The 18,992-nt window shown below is 30.8% G+C and overlaps 2 protein-coding genes across 2 annotated transcripts; one reads left to right on the forward strand and one right to left on the reverse strand.

Moving 5' to 3' along the window:
* The first annotated feature begins 1,842 nt into the window (after positions 1-1,842).
* LOC100820197 (basic leucine zipper 34) lies at positions 1,843-5,450 on the forward strand. The gene is made up of 4 exons (XM_041007644.1): positions 1,843-2,980; positions 4,063-4,153; positions 4,319-4,445; positions 4,638-5,450. Exons 1-4 carry the CDS (start codon positions 2,442-2,444, stop codon positions 4,856-4,858), a joined length of 978 nt encoding a protein of 325 aa, XP_040863578.1. The 5' UTR covers positions 1,843-2,441; the 3' UTR covers positions 4,859-5,450.
* A 7,005-nt stretch (positions 5,451-12,455) lies between these two features.
* On the reverse strand, positions 12,456-16,932 carry LOC100800452 (sodium/calcium exchanger NCL2). The gene is made up of 9 exons (XM_003540429.5): positions 16,419-16,932; positions 16,023-16,220; positions 15,446-15,630; positions 15,124-15,269; positions 14,755-15,016; positions 14,291-14,439; positions 13,821-14,073; positions 13,449-13,730; positions 12,456-12,823 (listed from the first exon to the last, which is right to left on the reverse strand). The coding sequence occupies exons 1-9, from the start codon at positions 16,828-16,830 to the stop codon at positions 12,575-12,577; spliced, it is 2,136 nt and encodes a 711-aa protein (XP_003540477.2). The 5' UTR covers positions 16,831-16,932; the 3' UTR covers positions 12,456-12,574.
* Positions 16,933-18,992: the final 2,060 nt, after the last annotated feature.

Genomic DNA, 18,992 nt, shown 5'->3' on the forward strand with positions numbered 1-18,992 from the left:
AACTTAAACGATTTAGCCCAATTAGATGTAAGTTAACAACAACCATTTTACACTACTATATTGTAACCTTTTTTTCATTATTTTAATATTTACTTTGACTGTTAAAATGTTTTATTTTTTTATATTGATAACTTTTTATATCTTTGTTTTTTTTCCAAGTATTACGACTTTTCAATGATTTTATTTTGTAAACATATATTTTAATAATTGATATATTTAAAGTTAATAATCACAATTTTAGTTTTCTAAGATATTTAATTTACATTACTATCATGACCTAATTTTGTATCATAATCCAAAATCATATTGCAATATATATTGTATTCTAGTTTCAAAACTATCTTATGTATTTTTATTTTATTTTACATAAATAATACCTATAAATAGAATATAGGACGTCAATTAATAAGACTATAACAATAAAATCACGACTGGAATAAAATAGCATTAAATTTATATTTTATGTTTTGATTAATTAATTACACTGAGAATATTTGAATGTTTAGTGGAATTATGTTCATTGACCATGGAGAGGACAGCTAACCACCAGTTCAAATATATATGACCATAGTTATCTCGAGGGAATATTTTAGTAATCATAATGATGAGTTTCTAAAGAATTAATTTAATGGTTTCATGAGGAATCTAAATTTCTTTTTCCCCTTCATGAGGAATCGAATTTGCAAACATATATTTAATCAAATAATAGAACATCTTCAAAAGTGGGTGGCGTTAAGTGATAAATACAAAGACAAAGCTATTAAACAATAGGTCTGAGGCAGTTATAGCATGCATTATTCCATCTTTTCCCCTAATCATTATTAGTGCATCCTAAGTACATTCACTTTAAAAAATAAATATATAACATAAGTGCCAGCATGAAATGATGGAGCTACACAGAATTTCAGAGGAGAAGGCAAGGAACAGGAACAGAAATCTTCCCATGTGAGTCTGATTTAGGAGATATATAAAGCAAAGAAAGCTGAGTTATTACAAAGAGTTTCACATGGGGGGAGATGGAGGACATGATTCTTACATAGCCCTTTTCTCTTCACAGCTCATCCTTAACCAAAGTTCTATATATATCTTCTCAATATTTTTTTTTCACTACGATTAGATAGATGTAAAATATTCATTAATTTTTATTAAAAAAAATAATTGATTATTTTTAATAGAATTTTATCTCTTAAATATATTTTTTTATTATCTATAAAACTTGAATCTTATATATTATTTATAGAGATAGAATCCAGTTTCACTTAATCAATTGCATGTGGTATATATCTTCTCAATACACACCACTATCCCATGGTTTAATTTAATCTGCCCCAAGATCTTCTCCCATGTAACTACACCAAGGAAAGATTAATGATCCACATTGCATGCCTTTTTTAGTTATTAAAATAAACCCCCCGTTAATCACAAACTTGCCAAATACTCAATTGGATGATCAAAACCCAATTGCACACTCTTCGATTAACATATAAAAAAGGGAACCAAAATCTGATCCAAACCGAAGTGCAAATATCGGGTGCCAGCGTGTCCATTAATCCGATCCAAAAATGGTAATAAAACACATAAAGAAAAGATGATTATGCATAGAATAATCAATTGAACGGTTCTGATGACACACTGACCATGTGAAAACCAGGAGGCCAAGCATTGATTGTGGTCCCATTATCCAAGTCTAATTAAAAGTGCTATATGGATAGGACACAACACAAGCGGAACCAAACTTTTTAGGCAAAGGGGTAAAAATAAATTTAAAAAAACTGCCCAAGATAAGTTCTATAGGGATGAAATGAAATTTTTATAATATGGTGGTATACAGTATCATGACATGAGACAATGGATGCCAAGTGAAGGGGTCACATCTGCACGTGGTTGCTGATTCCTATAGTTATTAAACAACACTCCAATTTTCCCACTAAAACCGTTGAGTCTTTCACCAGCTAGCTGTTGCTAGCTGTCTCTAATCCTCTCCCATGTGACCCACCTCTCCCTCATTCTCACTCTCTCTCTCCAACACCCCCTTAGAAAAACATACATTACATAAACACATACCAAAATCTAAGAAAAAGGGAGGGAAAAAAGGAGATATATGAAGAAAGAAGAGAAAAACTTTATAGCAACTGAATAAAAACACCATTATGAGGCTTTACATGGCACAATGGCATTGCCTCTCATCATCTCTTTAATACTATCTCTCTCCCGCTGGTTTTAGAACCCCAAGAACAAGATTTTGAACTAAGATTCGCGGTTGTTTGTGTGTTGGTTAGGTTGTTGGGATCTGTGTTGTTCCTTTCTCTTTCTCCCTCTCCCTCTCCCTCTCTCTATTTTCTCAGACACACACACACTTAGATACACAAAGGCCATTATACGTGTAGTAGACACAAAATTTTCGGTATCTCTCTATATTTGGGGTCACACATACATAGGTAATGGCACAGTTACCTCCTAAAATACCAACCACACCCCAAAATTGGCCATCTTTTCCTCATCAAAGGGTACCCTCAATGGCCAACTTCAACCCCACAACCTCAACCACCACCATCGTCACCACTACAACTCCCCCACCGCCTTCATGGGTCGACGAGTTTCTAGACTTCTCGTCGGCCCGGCGGGGTGCCCATCGGCGATCTGCCAGCGACTCCATTACGTTCCTCGAGACACCGTTTCTCGAGGAATGCCGAACCGGTTTCGACCGGCTCGACGAGGACCAGCTCATTTCGATGTTCTCCGATGACATTGCTGTGGCGGCGCTGCCTCCGCCGCCGCTGTCGTCGGTGTCCAACCCCTCCTCGCCGACCTCCGACCAAAACAGCAGCGAGGAGAAGCCGATAGCAATGGCGCTGGACGTGAAGCCGAAGACGGAAAATGTTGAAGAGGAAAGCTCGAGCAAGGATGAGGAGGCGGCGGCGCCATCCTCCGTCACCGCCACCTGCACTGAAATCGTTGTTGATCCCAAGAGGGTCAAAAGGTACTCCTAATCACACCAAATATTAATTATTGTTATTGCTGTAGTAATGTATTACTATTTTATATTTTATATATTATATAGTACTTTCACACCTCCCATGCACGTACAATTAATGAAAATGATTTTATTTTTTAAATAAACTACCAGCTTAGTAGGATTTAGGATGTATTTAATTAAATTAAATAATAAATTTTAAGACTTTTAAGACTTTTAATTAATGTAAAAACCAATAAATGTATATTTTTAAGACTTTTAATTAATGTAAAAACCAATAAATTTGTCATGATAATTTATGATTAAATAATAATATTAAAATTCTCTTAATAGATAGATTATGTATTCTAATTTAGTTTAACACTTGTTGAATAAAAAATTGTTCATATTTTTACTACAATATTTGTTAAGTTAAAAGTTTATAATTTACTTTCATGAGTTTAAATAATTGGTTTTAATCGTAAAAAAAAATACTGAGTGATCCATATATACCTTGTCTTACACATTAAATTTTTGTAGAGTTTTTTAATATTAAACATGAATAGTAACTTGTTTAGTAGCAAGTGGCTTGATATGTATGCTACATTTTTTTTTTAGAACTAAAAATAACTTGATCAAGTCCTGCGTTGTTTAATAAATAATTGAAAAATGATGAATACATGATCGAATTATCATTTTGATGAGTACAATTTTTAGATATATATATATATATATATATATATATATATATATATATATATATATATATATATATATATATATATATATATATATATATATATATATATATATATATATATATATATATATATAAAGAAGAAGAAAGAAAACAAATGTTTTGATAGTTATGTATTTGGATCTAACAAAGTTAATTTTATTAAACCAATTAAATGAGTTGGTTGAGTGCAGAAGTTAATTAATTATGTGAGTCCAATTATGTCTCTTATACCCCTTTTCCTTTCAAGCTACTTTAACTTAACCTTACAGTATACGTGATTGATTTTATATACGTAGAAGAATTAAACGTGCAGTGTGTATATACCAAACTAAATCTAATTTGCTATTGTTATTATTTGTATGCAAACCAGAATTTTGGCTAACAGGCAATCAGCTCAGAGGTCAAGGGTAAGAAAGCTACAATACATTTCTGAACTCGAAAGGAGCGTAACAACTTTGCAGGTGAATAAGTTTAATTTAATTTAACTTTCATAATATATATACACATGCTGCACCAAGAATATAAATGTTACATGTAGCATATTAGTTTCCCTAAATCTAGTAGCATATTTATCTTCCAATAAATATATAAGACTTGTGCTAATTATGAGAAATGTTAAAATGAAGACGGAGGTATCAGCATTGTCACCGCGAGTTGCATTTCTGGACCATCAACGTTTGATTCTTAATGTCGACAATAGTGCCTTGAAGCAACGCATTGCTGCTTTGGCCCAAGACAAGATTTTCAAAGACGGTATAATGCTTTGTTCTTTTTCCTTTTCCAAATATTTTCACTCCATCTTTTATTTTATGCAATCCATATATACATATTGAGATTTTATTTCCTTCTTCTCTTTTGATATAATATATCACCTTTGGAACTTCCAAAAGCACACCATGATCATGATTATTGAGATAGTGGGTATATATTTTTTTACTCTCTCAGCTCACCAAGAAGCATTAAAGAAGGAAATAGAGAGACTAAGGCAAATCTATCATCAACAGAACCTACAAAAGATGAACAACAACAACAACAATCTTCAACAAACTCCACCAACATCACAGCCACAACAACAACCAATGCAACTTCATCATCATCGACAGCAGCAGATAACAGTGTCTCAAACATTGGGATGCAAGGACAACAAGGAGCAGCTCCTCAGTTGAGGGGGAAGAGACAAGGAATAGTGCTGTGGATGAATGAATGTCCCTTCATGCTAACTAGAAAACTTTCACGTGATGTGTTCCCCATCAATGTGTTGGTGTGGGGGCACCCTGACACAGTGATGGGGTTGGAGGGTAGGAACTTGACAAGTGGATTAATTAGCTTGAGAATAGGTTGGAGAATTTTTTATGCTTTCAAGGTGAAAATTGGTTATATCTTGGGGGTTGAATTGGGATTTTTGGATTTGATGATTTCTTCAGATTACACTTTTGTTTTTTTTTTCTTCTTTTGTTAACAGAAAAATTATTCTCATTGATTTTTTATTTTGTTGGGTGGAATAAGGGGACAAAGCATCGTGGTTTTGTATTGGGATATGCATGGAAGCTGTCAGAGAATTATTTTTCTCCTTTTTTTTTTGTTTGGAGGAAGGGGGTGTCTGATCGCAGTATTTTTCTTGTTTTTCTTCCTTTTGAGACTAATTGTTCGCATTTAATTTGGATGAATTGTACAAAATTTTAATTAAGCCAGCTATAACATTTATTCTTCTACATATGCAGGTTGTGTTCTATGTAATAGTAGATTTTTTACATCAAATTTCTCGATCCCAATTATCTTGTTGGAGCAGCATATATTAAGCATTTTGGAAAATGTAGTATTAATGATAATAGAGCATTTACTTAATAGTGTGTAGAATATTTATTTAAATTTGATTTTTGTATTTCTAAGAATTCAATTGTTTTAAAGTATGTTTACTGTATCAAGAAGTGTCTAAGATTCATGTGTTAATTAGTTCATTTATTGGCAATGAAAGAAATTCAAAGATAGTGAGTTTCTTAAATTATTTGAGTGTTCTTCCTTCTTCTTTTTTCCCCAATTCCTCTCATTTTCTACAAAGTGGTATCAGAACTTGGTTATTAATTTTGAATGTTTAATTTCGTCGTTTTGAACCTCAGACTCACAAAAGACAATATTGATAAGTAGTGTATGCGTATGAAGGTCTTTCTTGGCTGTCAAGAAGCATAGGAGATAATATATAGATTATAGAAGGATACGGCGTGAACTGAAAATGGAGGAGCTTTAAATCAACAACAAAAGAACACGTTACAAAACAAATCATAGATTGGATCAACATGCTCTTAGCTAGCATCATCACGAAACATTGGATTATGACATGTTGAGAAATTTTCCAGGGTAAAACAAGTTCGAGAGATTCTTCAAAATGATCACATGAGGAGTTGATATGTGAAAAAAGTACGCCTTCAAACACATTGGAATTTGGAAGATAAGTTTGAATCCTTACAAATGAAGAAATTTGAAGCCAAATTGGAAGTAAATCATATTCAATTCTCAGTTAGATTGATAATTTATATATGATTATTTGGGAAGAATTGTTTGTGGCAGCATTGATAGAGATATAAATTGTATTTGTAGTAAGAATGTTAGTTCTAGAAGTCTCCCACCCAACCATGGTGAATAATTAATTCTACATGTGATAAGTTGGATTTAGAAAATGAATATGGATTCTACATGGGATAATGATGAAGTGGATATTTTAAAAGGGGAAACACAAACTAAAAAATGAGATTTATTGAGGAGTTATCTTTGGAGACTTGTTTTTAAAATGAAAAAAGATACTTATGATTTACTCTCATTCTTTAAAGGAGACAAAAAAGCCTTGACATAAAATAATAAACCTTTAATTTAAACTTTGAAGATGGCATGAAAGAAGAAATCAAAACAAGGAGACCAAAAAGGCTTGACATCAAATAATAAGCCTTTAATTTAAATTTTGAAGATGACATAGAAGAAGAAATCAAAGTCATTGTGAAGAACATTTGAGAGCCATTAATTATGTCTTTCCAAAAATTATAAAGAAATTGGGGTCAATTAAGAACATGGCAGGTGTACAGTTGTATATGTAATAAAGAGTGAGAAGAGTATTATAAGTACAAAGATTGTGGTTTAACAATAAGACAATCAATTAATTACTATTTTGATTAAAAAATTCAGAAAGACATAAGAAATTTTAGATTTTCAGTTTTTTTTATATAAAAAAAGGCAAATAAAAATTACAAGAAAATTCAATTAATGGAAACATGCACATGTTGAAATCCCCTTGGTTCTCCCTAAGATAACCTTTTTCCTTTGTCTAATTTAGTTTATCCCAATCCTTTAGACGATAAACCCATGCATTCCTGATTATGGATTCCCGTTCCTTAGATGAGCAAAAGTAGCAACAATCATTATGTTTAAAATTGCATGTGGACGCATATAATTCCTATTCCAAGACTCATAAGTTATATGGTTATTAAATTAGAACAATCTAAACCTGAATTTCCTATTTGCAAGATCTAGATCACTTAATTTCCTAATGTGGGCTAATCACGAAAAAAACATTGAGCATTAATTCAATAACTTAATTCACATGAAAAGAAATACGACTCAGCAAAGAGAAATTAGTTATAAAAGGTTAAAATAAGGTTCATCCTAACCTAACTTTATGAAACTTGAAAACTCATAAATAAAATGAGAAAAAAAAGGATTAATTGAAAATTTTATCACTTAATTTGTATTATTTTACAAATTTTATCCCTTATTTTTTCTCCCTCAAATTTTATCACTAAAATCTTCAATTTTTATGTATTTTATCACTGCTAATGTGTAATAAAAAAAGTTAAAAGAAAAAGTAAAATTTTTGTCCCCAATCTGATAGTAAAATAAGCAAAAATAAAAAAATAGAAATAGTAAAATTCACAACAAAAAATGGATGATAAAATGTATAAAATATTGAAAATTGAGTAATAAAATTCACAAAAAATAACTTAAGTAGTAAAATTCATAAAATAATAAAAGTTAGCTGACAATTTGTAATTAAGCAAAAAGAAAAGGATAAAGATGAGGAGCAGGCAATGAATCTTTAAGACCCGTTCTTGATTTCTTTAAGCTTCAATGACGGGTGATGATTCTCCACGCTCTTCCTCTAGTTTGGTCCTTAAAGGAGTAAAAAAAAAAAAACCAGTGACGTAATTTGTTCAAATAAATACCAATTAAGTTTAGACTTTTTGGACCACGAAAGACACTCCACTAGTCTCACTCCTACAAAAATACAAACTTTGTACTAGTCCATTAATTTGCAATGAAGCTAAGAAATCTAAATCAAGTAACCTTTTTTTTTTAAATTGTTCGAGTGTTTGTCTGCTCTTTCTACTTTGCTTATTCACTTCAAAATGATTTAAGAGCTTGGTTATTTTGAAAATATTTAATTCAATCGTTTTAATCTCCAAACTTATAAAAGGCAACTTGACTCTCAAAATGTATGAGAAATACTAGAAGAAGAATATGATGAACCGAAATTAAAAATTCCAGTTAATGCCAAGAACTTTTTATGATTTTCTGTAAGGCTAAAATATTAATGCCCCAAAGCCAGTGCTTATAGGGTGGTTTTGGATAAATACATGTGCAATCCAAATAAAGGAAGAGATAATGATTCCTTTCTTTCTTTTCTGTTTTTTCGGTAAGAGAAACAATGATTTTTAAGAGCAGATAAATGATGTACAGTATTTATTCTGTGGTTAATTATAAGATTATTTTTAGTTGTTTGTATCTTTTTATAAGATTTTTTATTTTATTTTTAGATATATAATTTTTTTTATATATTTTTATTTAACTATTCTTTCTAAATATTAATAAAAAACAATTCAATAAATATATAAATAAAAAAGATAATTTTAGAATAATGATACAAATAATTGACACATTTAATATAATTAATTAAATTATTTTTTAAAAGATTTAAATTAATTAAAAAAGTAAACTAAAAAGTATTTTATTTTAACGTAACGGAAATAGACAGTTGACTTTAAGTTCAAATGTAGTTTCCTTATAGTTTTGACCACCATATATAGTTTTTATTGGACTATTAGATGATGCTATCTCATTAGTCATTAGAGAGTGGGGGTTCCAAGGAGAAAAACAAATGCAGCAAGCACTCATCCTTTATAAGTGTTTCAGGTACTTGGATCATTCCCACTAGTACTGCTCTGAGAGTTTCAGCTTTGTACTAATTTTTCAAATACAGAAGTTAGAGTCATTGAAATAATGATTGTTTCAAGTTTGAACTTATGCAGCGAGCAATAAATCATTCATTACGGAAAGATAATGATTGTGGGACTTGAAATAAAGCAGAACAATCATGATGGCTTAACTAATTTTAGAATTTTGGAAAGTTTTTAAGAGCTGAAGACAAAATTATACTATACATAAATAAAAATAATTAATTTTATATTAATTAAGAAAATTAATTGATATGATTTAACTTTTCTAATCTCATGTTAAAAATAAAATTATTTTTAAAGGTAAATGTTAACTAATGTACTTAAAACATTGGTTAAAAAATTAAAAGAATTTTATTTTTGGGATACACAAAATTGCTCTCTACTAAAGTTTTTTTATGTTTTATATGATAAATATTTTTTTATTTTAGTTTCTTAATCAATGTCGTGAGGATAATAATTAACAAGACCCATTTTTAAGATGTTCTTCATTAAAACTTGTTATTATAAATAAAAATGAGTAATTGAAAATAAAATTAAAACTAAATGAATTGTATTTTAGGAATGATAACATTAAATAAGATAAAATTAGTTAGATTTATTTGTATTTAAGTCTAATATACAATATTATTTTTTTGTTTATATATGAAGTATTTGCTAATAATTCATGTATAAATAAAAATAACTAATTTCATGTTAATTAAAAAAGTTAGTTGATATTATTTAATTTTTTTAATTTCAAATAAAAAATAAAGTTATTTTTAAAATATCTTTCATTAGACTTTACTATCATAAATAAAAATGAATAAAAAATAAGATTATTTCTAAAATATTTTTTATTAAAACTTACTATCATAAATAAAAATGAGTTAATGAATATAGAATATAAATTAAATAAAAAATATTTTAAGAATAATAACATGCATGCTTGCTGTGGATTCCAACAAGATACACATAGCTCCATTCAACCCCTCTTCCCTTTTGGGCTTTGGATTGGACTACCAAACAATCATACTACTAACCTTATTTCTTCATTAATATAAGAACTTTAAGGGACATATTATTATTTACAACACCATAAGAACTTTAAGGGACATTTTTTTTTTTTTACATTAGTTTAACCAAACATACGAACTAATTAATGCATTGCCTAGCAAAGCTATCAAATTAAGTTATTTAGCAATAAGGTGTTAGTACCACTTTCCACTCCTATACCAAGTAACCTGTTCATATTCAAACTTGAGTAGGAGTAACATGTGTGGTTGGAGAGGTCATAGGATTTTCTGCAACATCACTTCAAGAAATGCAACTCCTATTTCTTTCCTTCTGAGAGCTTCAGCATACTCTTCAAGTGCTCCAAAGTGCCTCATGTTTGAAGGATGGAACTGTAACACTTCCTGCACAAAATTTTTCAAAAAGGATCCTTTACCATATCCAACCTTGATGTTGCTATTCCGTAGCTGATCGATATCATCTATGGTAGGTTCAAGCCGTTCAGCAGTTAGCATGCTGGCAAGGTTAGCTGTGTAAGACTGTGTTATGATAAGTGCCACAAACAACCAAACCACCATAGCCATCTTTGATAAATTCCTATGTAACTTGTCCCCTAAGTTCAGTCAAATGAACCAAATCATAATTAGTTTATTAATGTAAAAATGAAATGATAGCATGCAAATGTTTGGATACGTATTTTCACAAGCAGTTATAGTAATAAAAATGAGAAGAAAAAATAAAATAAGCTTTTGTCTCGAACTAAAATTAACTTTTGGATAAGTTAAAATCAACTTTTTGGAAAAGTTAATCATTGGGCAAGAGCCGCGATTTGAGCCACAAGCGCGCCAAGTTCTATGCTGATTTCGAGTGAGTTTGCCTGAAACGTGCGTCGTTTTGAGTGTGTGCATTGTTTGTTGTAACGATGATGACATGTCAGTTCAGTGGCATTGTTTGTAGTGATGATTATTCAAGCTTTGATGTTTTTCACTTTTGAACTCGAAACTATATTAAGACTCGGATAGTGACGCCAAGGACGACGGGTATAACCAGCTTTCATTTTGAAATAAATAGTAATGATTCTTGAACCGTCACAAATCGTGTTATTAAATATTTAATAAATACATCATAACTTAAATTAAAATTAGACATTTAAAATAAAACTTTTCAAATATCATGAGGAAGATTCGAAAGAAAAATTTATTAAGATGAAACACAAAATTCAGTATACATCAAACATAAAAAAAACATATTTAAGTCTTTTTAGTTGGTATCTCTAACATTTTAAATCTTTTGTGTGACAACTCAATGCTTAAGGTTTCTCCTCGGATTATCCCTTCATCATATTCATCAAATTTAATGGCTATGAGTAACCAATTTCATCCTCATTGAGGTTTAATGTAATTAGACTATTACTTTCATGCACTTATGTTTTATTTTTATTCAATAAAAGTTCTCACTGTTATTTTTCTATACCTAATTTTTGTTTTTAGTTTGATCAACTAATTGTATGATCCTATTAATTTAATTGCAATTAGGAAATTCTTTTGAATTGCCAACTAAAAAAGGCAACAAATAATCTTTATGCCCACGGATGGGGTAAATAGGATTGATCATAACTAAAATTCATTTTTTTAATGCAAGACATTTGGTTATACTAATTCAGGAAATTACTAATGAAATCAAAGGACTTAGATTTTTTCACTTATGGAATTAAGGCTTGAATAATTTTGTGGGTTGATGCTAAGATAATCTTAATTGCAAAGGAATAAGTAGTTATTACATGTTAGGAATGTCTAATCAAGTTAAACTTGACCACTTCTTCCATTTATATAAATCCAAATTTATCACATCTACAAAGTATTTGACAAAATTCTTAAATCAACTTTCTTCCCTTAAACTCTTTTAATTTTCGCTTTTGTCTTCACATTATTCAATTTAATCATAGTAGTGTACTTAATTTATTGTTAATTACCCAAATATCACACAAGTCTCTATTGAGATGATACCTTACTCATTGTTTTGTTACTTGAGTGATTTAATACTCTCGTCAAAATCCCAATCATAATTCCTGGTGAAATCTCTATAACATGTCAAAATCTATTGTAATATAACAAGAATATCTGTAATTAAAAAGTTAAACAGAAACAAAGAATCTATAACTACTAAAGTTTTTATGTGATTGAATATTCACAATTTTTATAATAAAAGATCTAATTTAATTGGTTGCACAACGTATATAAGTTGTTACAAAACCTATTAAAAGGTGAGTTTAAGTCCTACAAATAAATAAAAAAGATTCACAATTTTTATCAATGTGGTATCCAAGACAACTGATTCAATAGCTCAATGAATGGGTTTATTATTGTTTGATAAGAAATATTAGTAGCATAATTTTTCTAATGTACTTTTATTATGGCTGAATTTTTTTAAAAATTACAAAAAATTATAGGTCTGATTTCTTATCCAATGAGGTCAACTCATGAATTTTTAGGTTTCCAATCAAGTGTGTTACTAACTCATCTTGTGCAATTGATACTCTTAGACTTTTCCTTGCATTCAGTGTATATCTAAATTCGTTTTCCATCAAGGCATCAACGACCCCATTAGAATCATCAACGGTCACACGATATTCAACATAATCCACATCCATGGTTTGTTATGCCAGCCTGGTCACTAAACATAATTGAGAACATCTTTGAGGACGAAGACCAAAAGCAATGCTACTAGGTACATGAGGTATGCAGGGAAAGATGTCCAAAGAGGAAAAGTGGGTCGAAAACTAGCAGTGAGGCCCGTTACAGCACAAACTATTGCCACGACTAGCACATCAGCGGAGAATTCCCAAGTGATCTCACGCATGTATATAAGTATAGAGATCACCACAAAGCCAAGAATGTTGTTCATGAACACTGCTCCATAAATCTGCATTGACCCAAATCGTAATTTAAGTATATATAGTTAGCATAGCTATGAAGCATCAATACTTTATTTTGTTTCATGTATCTGTATCTGATACGGATTCAATATCAATACTCTTGGATATTTTACTCATACGTTTATATGAAGCATCAAATCTTTAAAAAAAGTTATGAAAATCTGATATAGCTACATATGAGACATAGAAGTATATATAATATAGAAACATATAAGCATTGTCTTTTAATGAACTAAAAATGGTGATTGCCCTCTTTATAGATGATTCAAGAAAGGAATGAGATTGATGCTTTTCTTATTTGTAGACAATAGGAACTGATTTATGATGACAATGATTTACAATTTTTATTTTGTTTTTAATTTTTAGTAATGTGAAAAAAGTATGTTCTTAATTTGGATTACAGAATTTCAATCACATATTTGTTGTTTTATGAAGTTTTATAAAAATCTAGATGTATATCATACATGTATCACTTTTTTTTATATATTTTTAGAATAACCACGTCGTCGTATCTGTGTATCATATCTACATGTATACTGTATCGTATCTGTGCCTCATACTCATAGGAGCATAGTGAAGAAGTGAAACTGGCATATGGAGATGATGACTAACCTCATACATTGTTTGAGAAGTATTACTGGTCTTCTTATGGCTAGCTTCTTTGATTGCTGAGGTTGCTTCTCTAAAATTTGTAGCCAGGGGGACTAAAATGAATGAGATGAAAAATGATGAAATTCCTGCTTCTTCAGAGAATTTTTGGACACTTGCTATTAAGGGTTCTGCAAGAAGAGCCAGTATAGTAACTCCCAACACCACATATCCTATAGCCGTCAACCATGCAGATGTTCCTTTGGTTTGATTCTCTTCTATTACCTTTTCAACATCTTCCCAGGTCTAACACACAATCATTTCAGTGTAAATTTATATTATTCATCAAGTGTTTGGCCTAAAAGAAATTTTGAGTAAAGGAATAACGAAAAATACTCGACGAATTTCGTGAGACGAAGATTTTGAGTTAGCAGCTTGGCTGGAATTTGAGTTCATCCATTTTGTAAAGCCTTCAACAAACTCGGTCTCGCTAATTTCATCATCTCTGTTGAGATCAAGATCTTGAACAAGTTTTGTAACTGCCTCCTCAGTTTCTACAGCCTTGCCAAACTGGATGTCCTTGACTACTTTTTCCAATTCAGATCTTGAAATGTGGTTATCTTGGTTAACATCAATTTCCTCAAACAACCTATTGCATCACACAGTGTCCACCAGAACAGTCAAAAACATATGCCATTTTGTTGTGTCATCATTAATAGAAAACTAAATTTTATTAACTTCAGATTTTGAACATTTATATCAATGATTATGATATTTGGTTCTTTCCACATAGCTGGTAACATCTAATTAATGTAGTTATACTATTTAAGAGTAGATTATATAACAAACAAAATCAATATGTGGACCTTTTGATAGCAATTTTGTCAGGTGTGCCATCATCTTGGCGCAGCCGGCCAACCATATCATTCTGAGCATGCTTCAAGACTTCAGATATAAGATGTCCCTTCAATTCACGTTGTTTTCTCACGTGTTCAATCCATGGCTTGATAAAAGTCTGGTCAGAATACAGACAATCAGGATGTGCTCAGTTAGCAGGGTGAGAAATACTTGGGATGAAAGGAAAGGAATAAAATCTCATTGCAAACAATGTCAAAAAGTACTAAAATCCTGCACTTAATAAAGAGAAACTTTATTTGTATAACAAATTTTACAACTAAGGGAGAAAAGAAAGGGAAGTATAAGATAGAAAATGTTGTATAAGTTATTGTATGGATAGCAAGTCTCTAATGGATATCAATACATTTTACTATGATGCTATCATTTATATAATGTATGGCAATCAAGTGGCATGGTGCATTGCATTACATACCTGATACATTTTGTTGAGAGATTCTTTGGGGAGGTATTGTCTATCCAGAGCATGCTTTGATTGGTTAATGTATTCTGTTAAGCCAGTGACAAACTCTTCCTTGGTTATAATTTGGTCACCATTTCGGTCAAAAACTTTTAACATGTCTGCTATCTGTTCCTCTTTGATATTTGTGTCATTTAATTTTGTTCCAAATAACAACTCTTTCACTTCAGAAGCTAACAAGTCCTTGCCCCCACGTTGACTAATTTCATGATACAGCCTGCTTGTTAAGTATTATCGGTTAAGTACACAATAACTGCTTAGAAAACTAAGCAAATAAAATAACCATTTAATCTGTTGAGAAATGTTTCATGAAACCTCACTCACCCACTTATTGCAGCTACATTGGGAGTCCCATCATCGGTCAGGATCTTTTGTAGAGTTTGTTTTTCGACACGTTGAAAAATTCTTAATATTAAGTCATCATGTTTTATATACTCCAGTCTTGTTTTCTCAATCTGAGGTTTAAAGACCTGCAGATTCATTGGTGAAAAATGAGAATGCAATTTTGGAATTGGAAAAAATCAAATAGGAGAAGCATAATTCAAAATTATTAGTGAGGAATTGTTTAGTGCTTTCTTATTTAACAAAATGTGATTTTAATAATCAAACTCAAAGCAAATAGAAAGTGTTTGGATGGATGAGAAACCTGGTAAATGAAGTATGAGATAAGAAAAGCAACAGCAACTGTAAGAGCAACCATCAAGGTCACATTGCGTGGAATAGAAGAGAAGTTGAATATACTGGGAATCTGCATTATGAGGAGTGGTATAACTGAGAAAACCATGATTCTTGCCATCTTTCTAGTATCTACATCCATAGTGATACCATAACCTATAAATTCATCCAAAGGAGACTGTAAATGAAGGGAATGAGCTACACATTAAACATCAAAATCGAATAAATTTAAAGTCAAGGTAATGCTAATGAAGAATTTGAAACTTCGAAACAGCAAAGATTTGTTTTAAGTGGAAGGAATGTTCATTAGTTTGTATTAGAAACATGGACTTCTTTTAGTTAGAAAAAAAAAATTGTTTCTCACAAGTATCCTCCGTCAGAGGTAATCTTGTTTGAGACACATGATTGAAGTCTTGGTTCACCACGATGTGGAAAACTAACTCTTTCGTTAGACTCAACTCTCGTTGCTAAAAAAATAATTTTCAATTATATATCTTTGAAATTAATTTAAGGGGCTCAAATACAGAGAAAAAGAATAAAAAGCAGACCAGTTAGTGATTCTTTTATTCCTCCACTTGATGAATTTGTGCCACCATAGTTAGAGTCATTTTTCAACTTTTGTCTGCCAATGAAAACACAGGTCCCCCAAACTACTGTCAGAAGCATAATGGATGATCCAGCCAACAAACCAACTCCAGTGGAAGCATACTCTTGTGCACTCTCCTTATCGCTGGAAAGTCCAGTAACTGACAAAACAAACAAAAACCACAAAAATAATTAGGACAAGGTATGTTTATATTAAGTACTATCTATAAAGATATCTAATATTAGAACCTTACCCAAATAACTAAATATCTAAGCAATTTAAAACAGATACATATAAGCCTTCTGACATGTTTAAAAAGCTTTAAAACTAGAAGATAGAAATTAGACTAGAAGCATACCAACAAGAATTAATGACTCAGGAAGAGCACCAAGAATATCAAAGGCACTAGCACCAAAAACACCAGGGCCAAGAATCTTGAAGATTTGCTCACCCCCAGCAGCCAAATATGATTCTCCGTGGAACAACAAGTACTCATAAACCAAAATGAGGAAGAGATGGCCAAGTATGTTATTGGAACATGGCAAGAACCCGTACATTTGCTTACAGAAATGCTCATCAGAAGAAGACTCGACAACAACACTTTGGTCTTTGAGTTGTAGATAAGAAGACTCTTGAGGTAATTGAACTGCATCAACCCCATCAGAAACACTAGGCCGAAGAGAACGGCATTCAGCATTATGAAGTGCTACTAATACTACAAAAGCAAAGAAAAAGAAGCATGCTGATGCATTTGACATGGTTCTTCTCATTTCATTTCACATATGCTGAACACTGAACTAGTAGCTAGCTAGAGAAATTGAAGTTGAGGAAAGTAAATGGCTCAAGACCTTTCACTGTGCTTGCATGTTCAATTTTCTGCTAGGCCATATATATGGGTTGAGGATTCACAATCGTACAAGTGTCACGTGAATTATTTTTAATTGTAATAATAAACGGGGACCGCTAAAATTATTAATTTTAATGCTTGCATCGCATGGTGGTTGATTATTTAATGATCGATATCAAAACTCAGCTTTATTCCAAGATGCTTGGTGTCCATCCAAATATATCGAACATATTCCAGTCGAAAGGGAAACTGCTACTGTTCCTCGGTGTGCAACTGGTTTGAATAATGGTTGGTTCTGGTGTTCTCAATAGAATAATACTAGCGGTTTTGGGTGGTTTGTTGTTAGTCAGGTTTTTAATATTATTATTATTATTTTCTTTTTAGCCTATATATTATGACTTGTGTAATTTGACCTAAACTACATGTAAACAAAATTGTATATCTAATACTTCTCAAGTTAAACAGGAACAATTGATTCATTTGTTTGGTAATATTATGACTTGTGTGTGGTTGAAAATGTAAAACACAAATAAACTTTTTCTTTTCTTAAACAAAAAGATGCTGAAACATTTGAAACCAACTTTTCGGGTACTTGAAGGGTGTTGCTAGGTGCACCCACAACATTTTTTGTAAATGTCAAAAATACCCCTGATTTCTTTCACTCTTTGAAAGTTGTTTTTATTCTAAACATGTCAGAAGGTGAACGTACCCGTGTTCAGTGTTGCAGTGGTCATCAGCGGCATACGAGATACCGCAGATCGCGCGAATTAAGTTAATCCGTAAGCAACTTGCGGATCAACTTCATCTGTAAGAAACTTACGGATTAAGTTGATCTACAACAAATTTACGAATCAAATTGATCCGTAAGCAACCTGCGAATCAAGTTGATCCGCAACAAACTTACGAATCAACTTTGTCAACTACGGATCGACTGCGGATCAACAAAATCATATACGGATCAAGCAGAATGAGCTGAGTGCACAAAAACTACTTTAAATATACCCAAGGGTATTTTTACTTTTTCACATAGAATACTGGATGCACCAGCAATAATCCTAGATGCACCCAGCAACACCCAAGTGCACTGCAAATCTTATATTTGAATTATAAATTTTCAATTTCGAAAAAGTATATATTTCATTATATTCCGACATGAGAAATCGGTCACGTAATTATTATCGTAACAATATCTTGTTATTGATAAAAAAAAAATTCAAACATTTTATTAAATACAAATTAACCCCGTCTGGACTTGGAATTTGGGATAGAAGAATAGTAATCCTCACATAACACGTGAGCCACTCAATGGAAGCCATTTATCATATAAATAAATCAGATATATCATATTATCAAATATTAGTACGTATTTATTCACAAAAAACAAATCATATATTCATATTATGTAAAAAATCAACGAGAGCCTCTCCCACCCTATCCAGAAGGCAATCTTTCCTGGAGTATTGTCCTATTCATGTAAAAATCTTTTTGTTCTTATTCTAACTAGAAGGGGACAACCGATAAATTATTTTCAAAATATGAATGCGAAAATTTGTCACAGTCTTATTTGTTGTGTTTGGAATCTTTCAAAATAATAAACTTTATTTAATCTAAAAATAAATTATGTTTTTAAACTCGTTGTAAGAAAAACAATTAAATTGGTTTATAAATCAAATCCTATGTATGAAATTAAAAAAGAATAGTTTATTTTAATAAATACCAATAAGGGATCAAATTGTAACTTAAAAAATTGTTACATTATTCTATAATTTCATATAAAATATGATTTTTAATTCAACTGTTAAATTATATTTACATTTAATATAAGATTGTGTGCGCCAAGTTATGTCTAAATTGAATAACAATAAAAAAAATCAAATAATTTATATTTTAATATATTTTAAAAAAATTATATTAAGAAATCTATACAAATTAGATAACAAATAATTTTATATTAATGGGAAATTTTGTATATATGATTTATATATAAAAAAAATTAATCCAACGATAAAATTTATATAATCGAAAATTATACAGTGCAATAATTCATCATTGCTACAGGTAATTTGATTATATATATATATATAT

This window comes from Glycine max, chromosome 12, assembly GCF_000004515.6.
Source record: "Glycine max cultivar Williams 82 chromosome 12, Glycine_max_v4.0, whole genome shotgun sequence".
Lineage (NCBI taxonomy): Eukaryota > Viridiplantae > Streptophyta > Magnoliopsida > Fabales > Fabaceae > Glycine > Glycine max.

Bases quoted from the DNA above. Each gene is read 5' to 3' on its own strand.
- LOC100820197 (XM_041007644.1), top strand. From the start codon at position 2,442: ATGGCACAGTTACCTCCTAAAATACCAACCACACCCCAAAATTGGCCA. The intron at 2,981-4,062 runs GTACTCCTAATC...TATGCAAACCAG, and splicing joins GATCCCAAGAGGGTCAAAAG to AATTTTGGCTAACAGGCAAT. The intron at 4,446-4,637 runs GTATAATGCTTT...TTACTCTCTCAG, and splicing joins AGACAAGATTTTCAAAGACG to CTCACCAAGAAGCATTAAAG.
- LOC100800452 (XM_003540429.5), bottom strand. From the start codon at position 16,830: ATGAGAAGAACCATGTCAAATGCATCAGCATGCTTCTTTTTCTTTGCT. The intron at 14,440-14,754 runs GTATGTAATGCA...TATTCTGACCAG, and splicing joins CTCTCAACAAAATGTATCAG to ACTTTTATCAAGCCATGGAT. The intron at 13,731-13,820 runs GTATTTTTCGTT...ATTGTGTGTTAG, and splicing joins CGTCTCACGAAATTCGTCGA to ACCTGGGAAGATGTTGAAAA.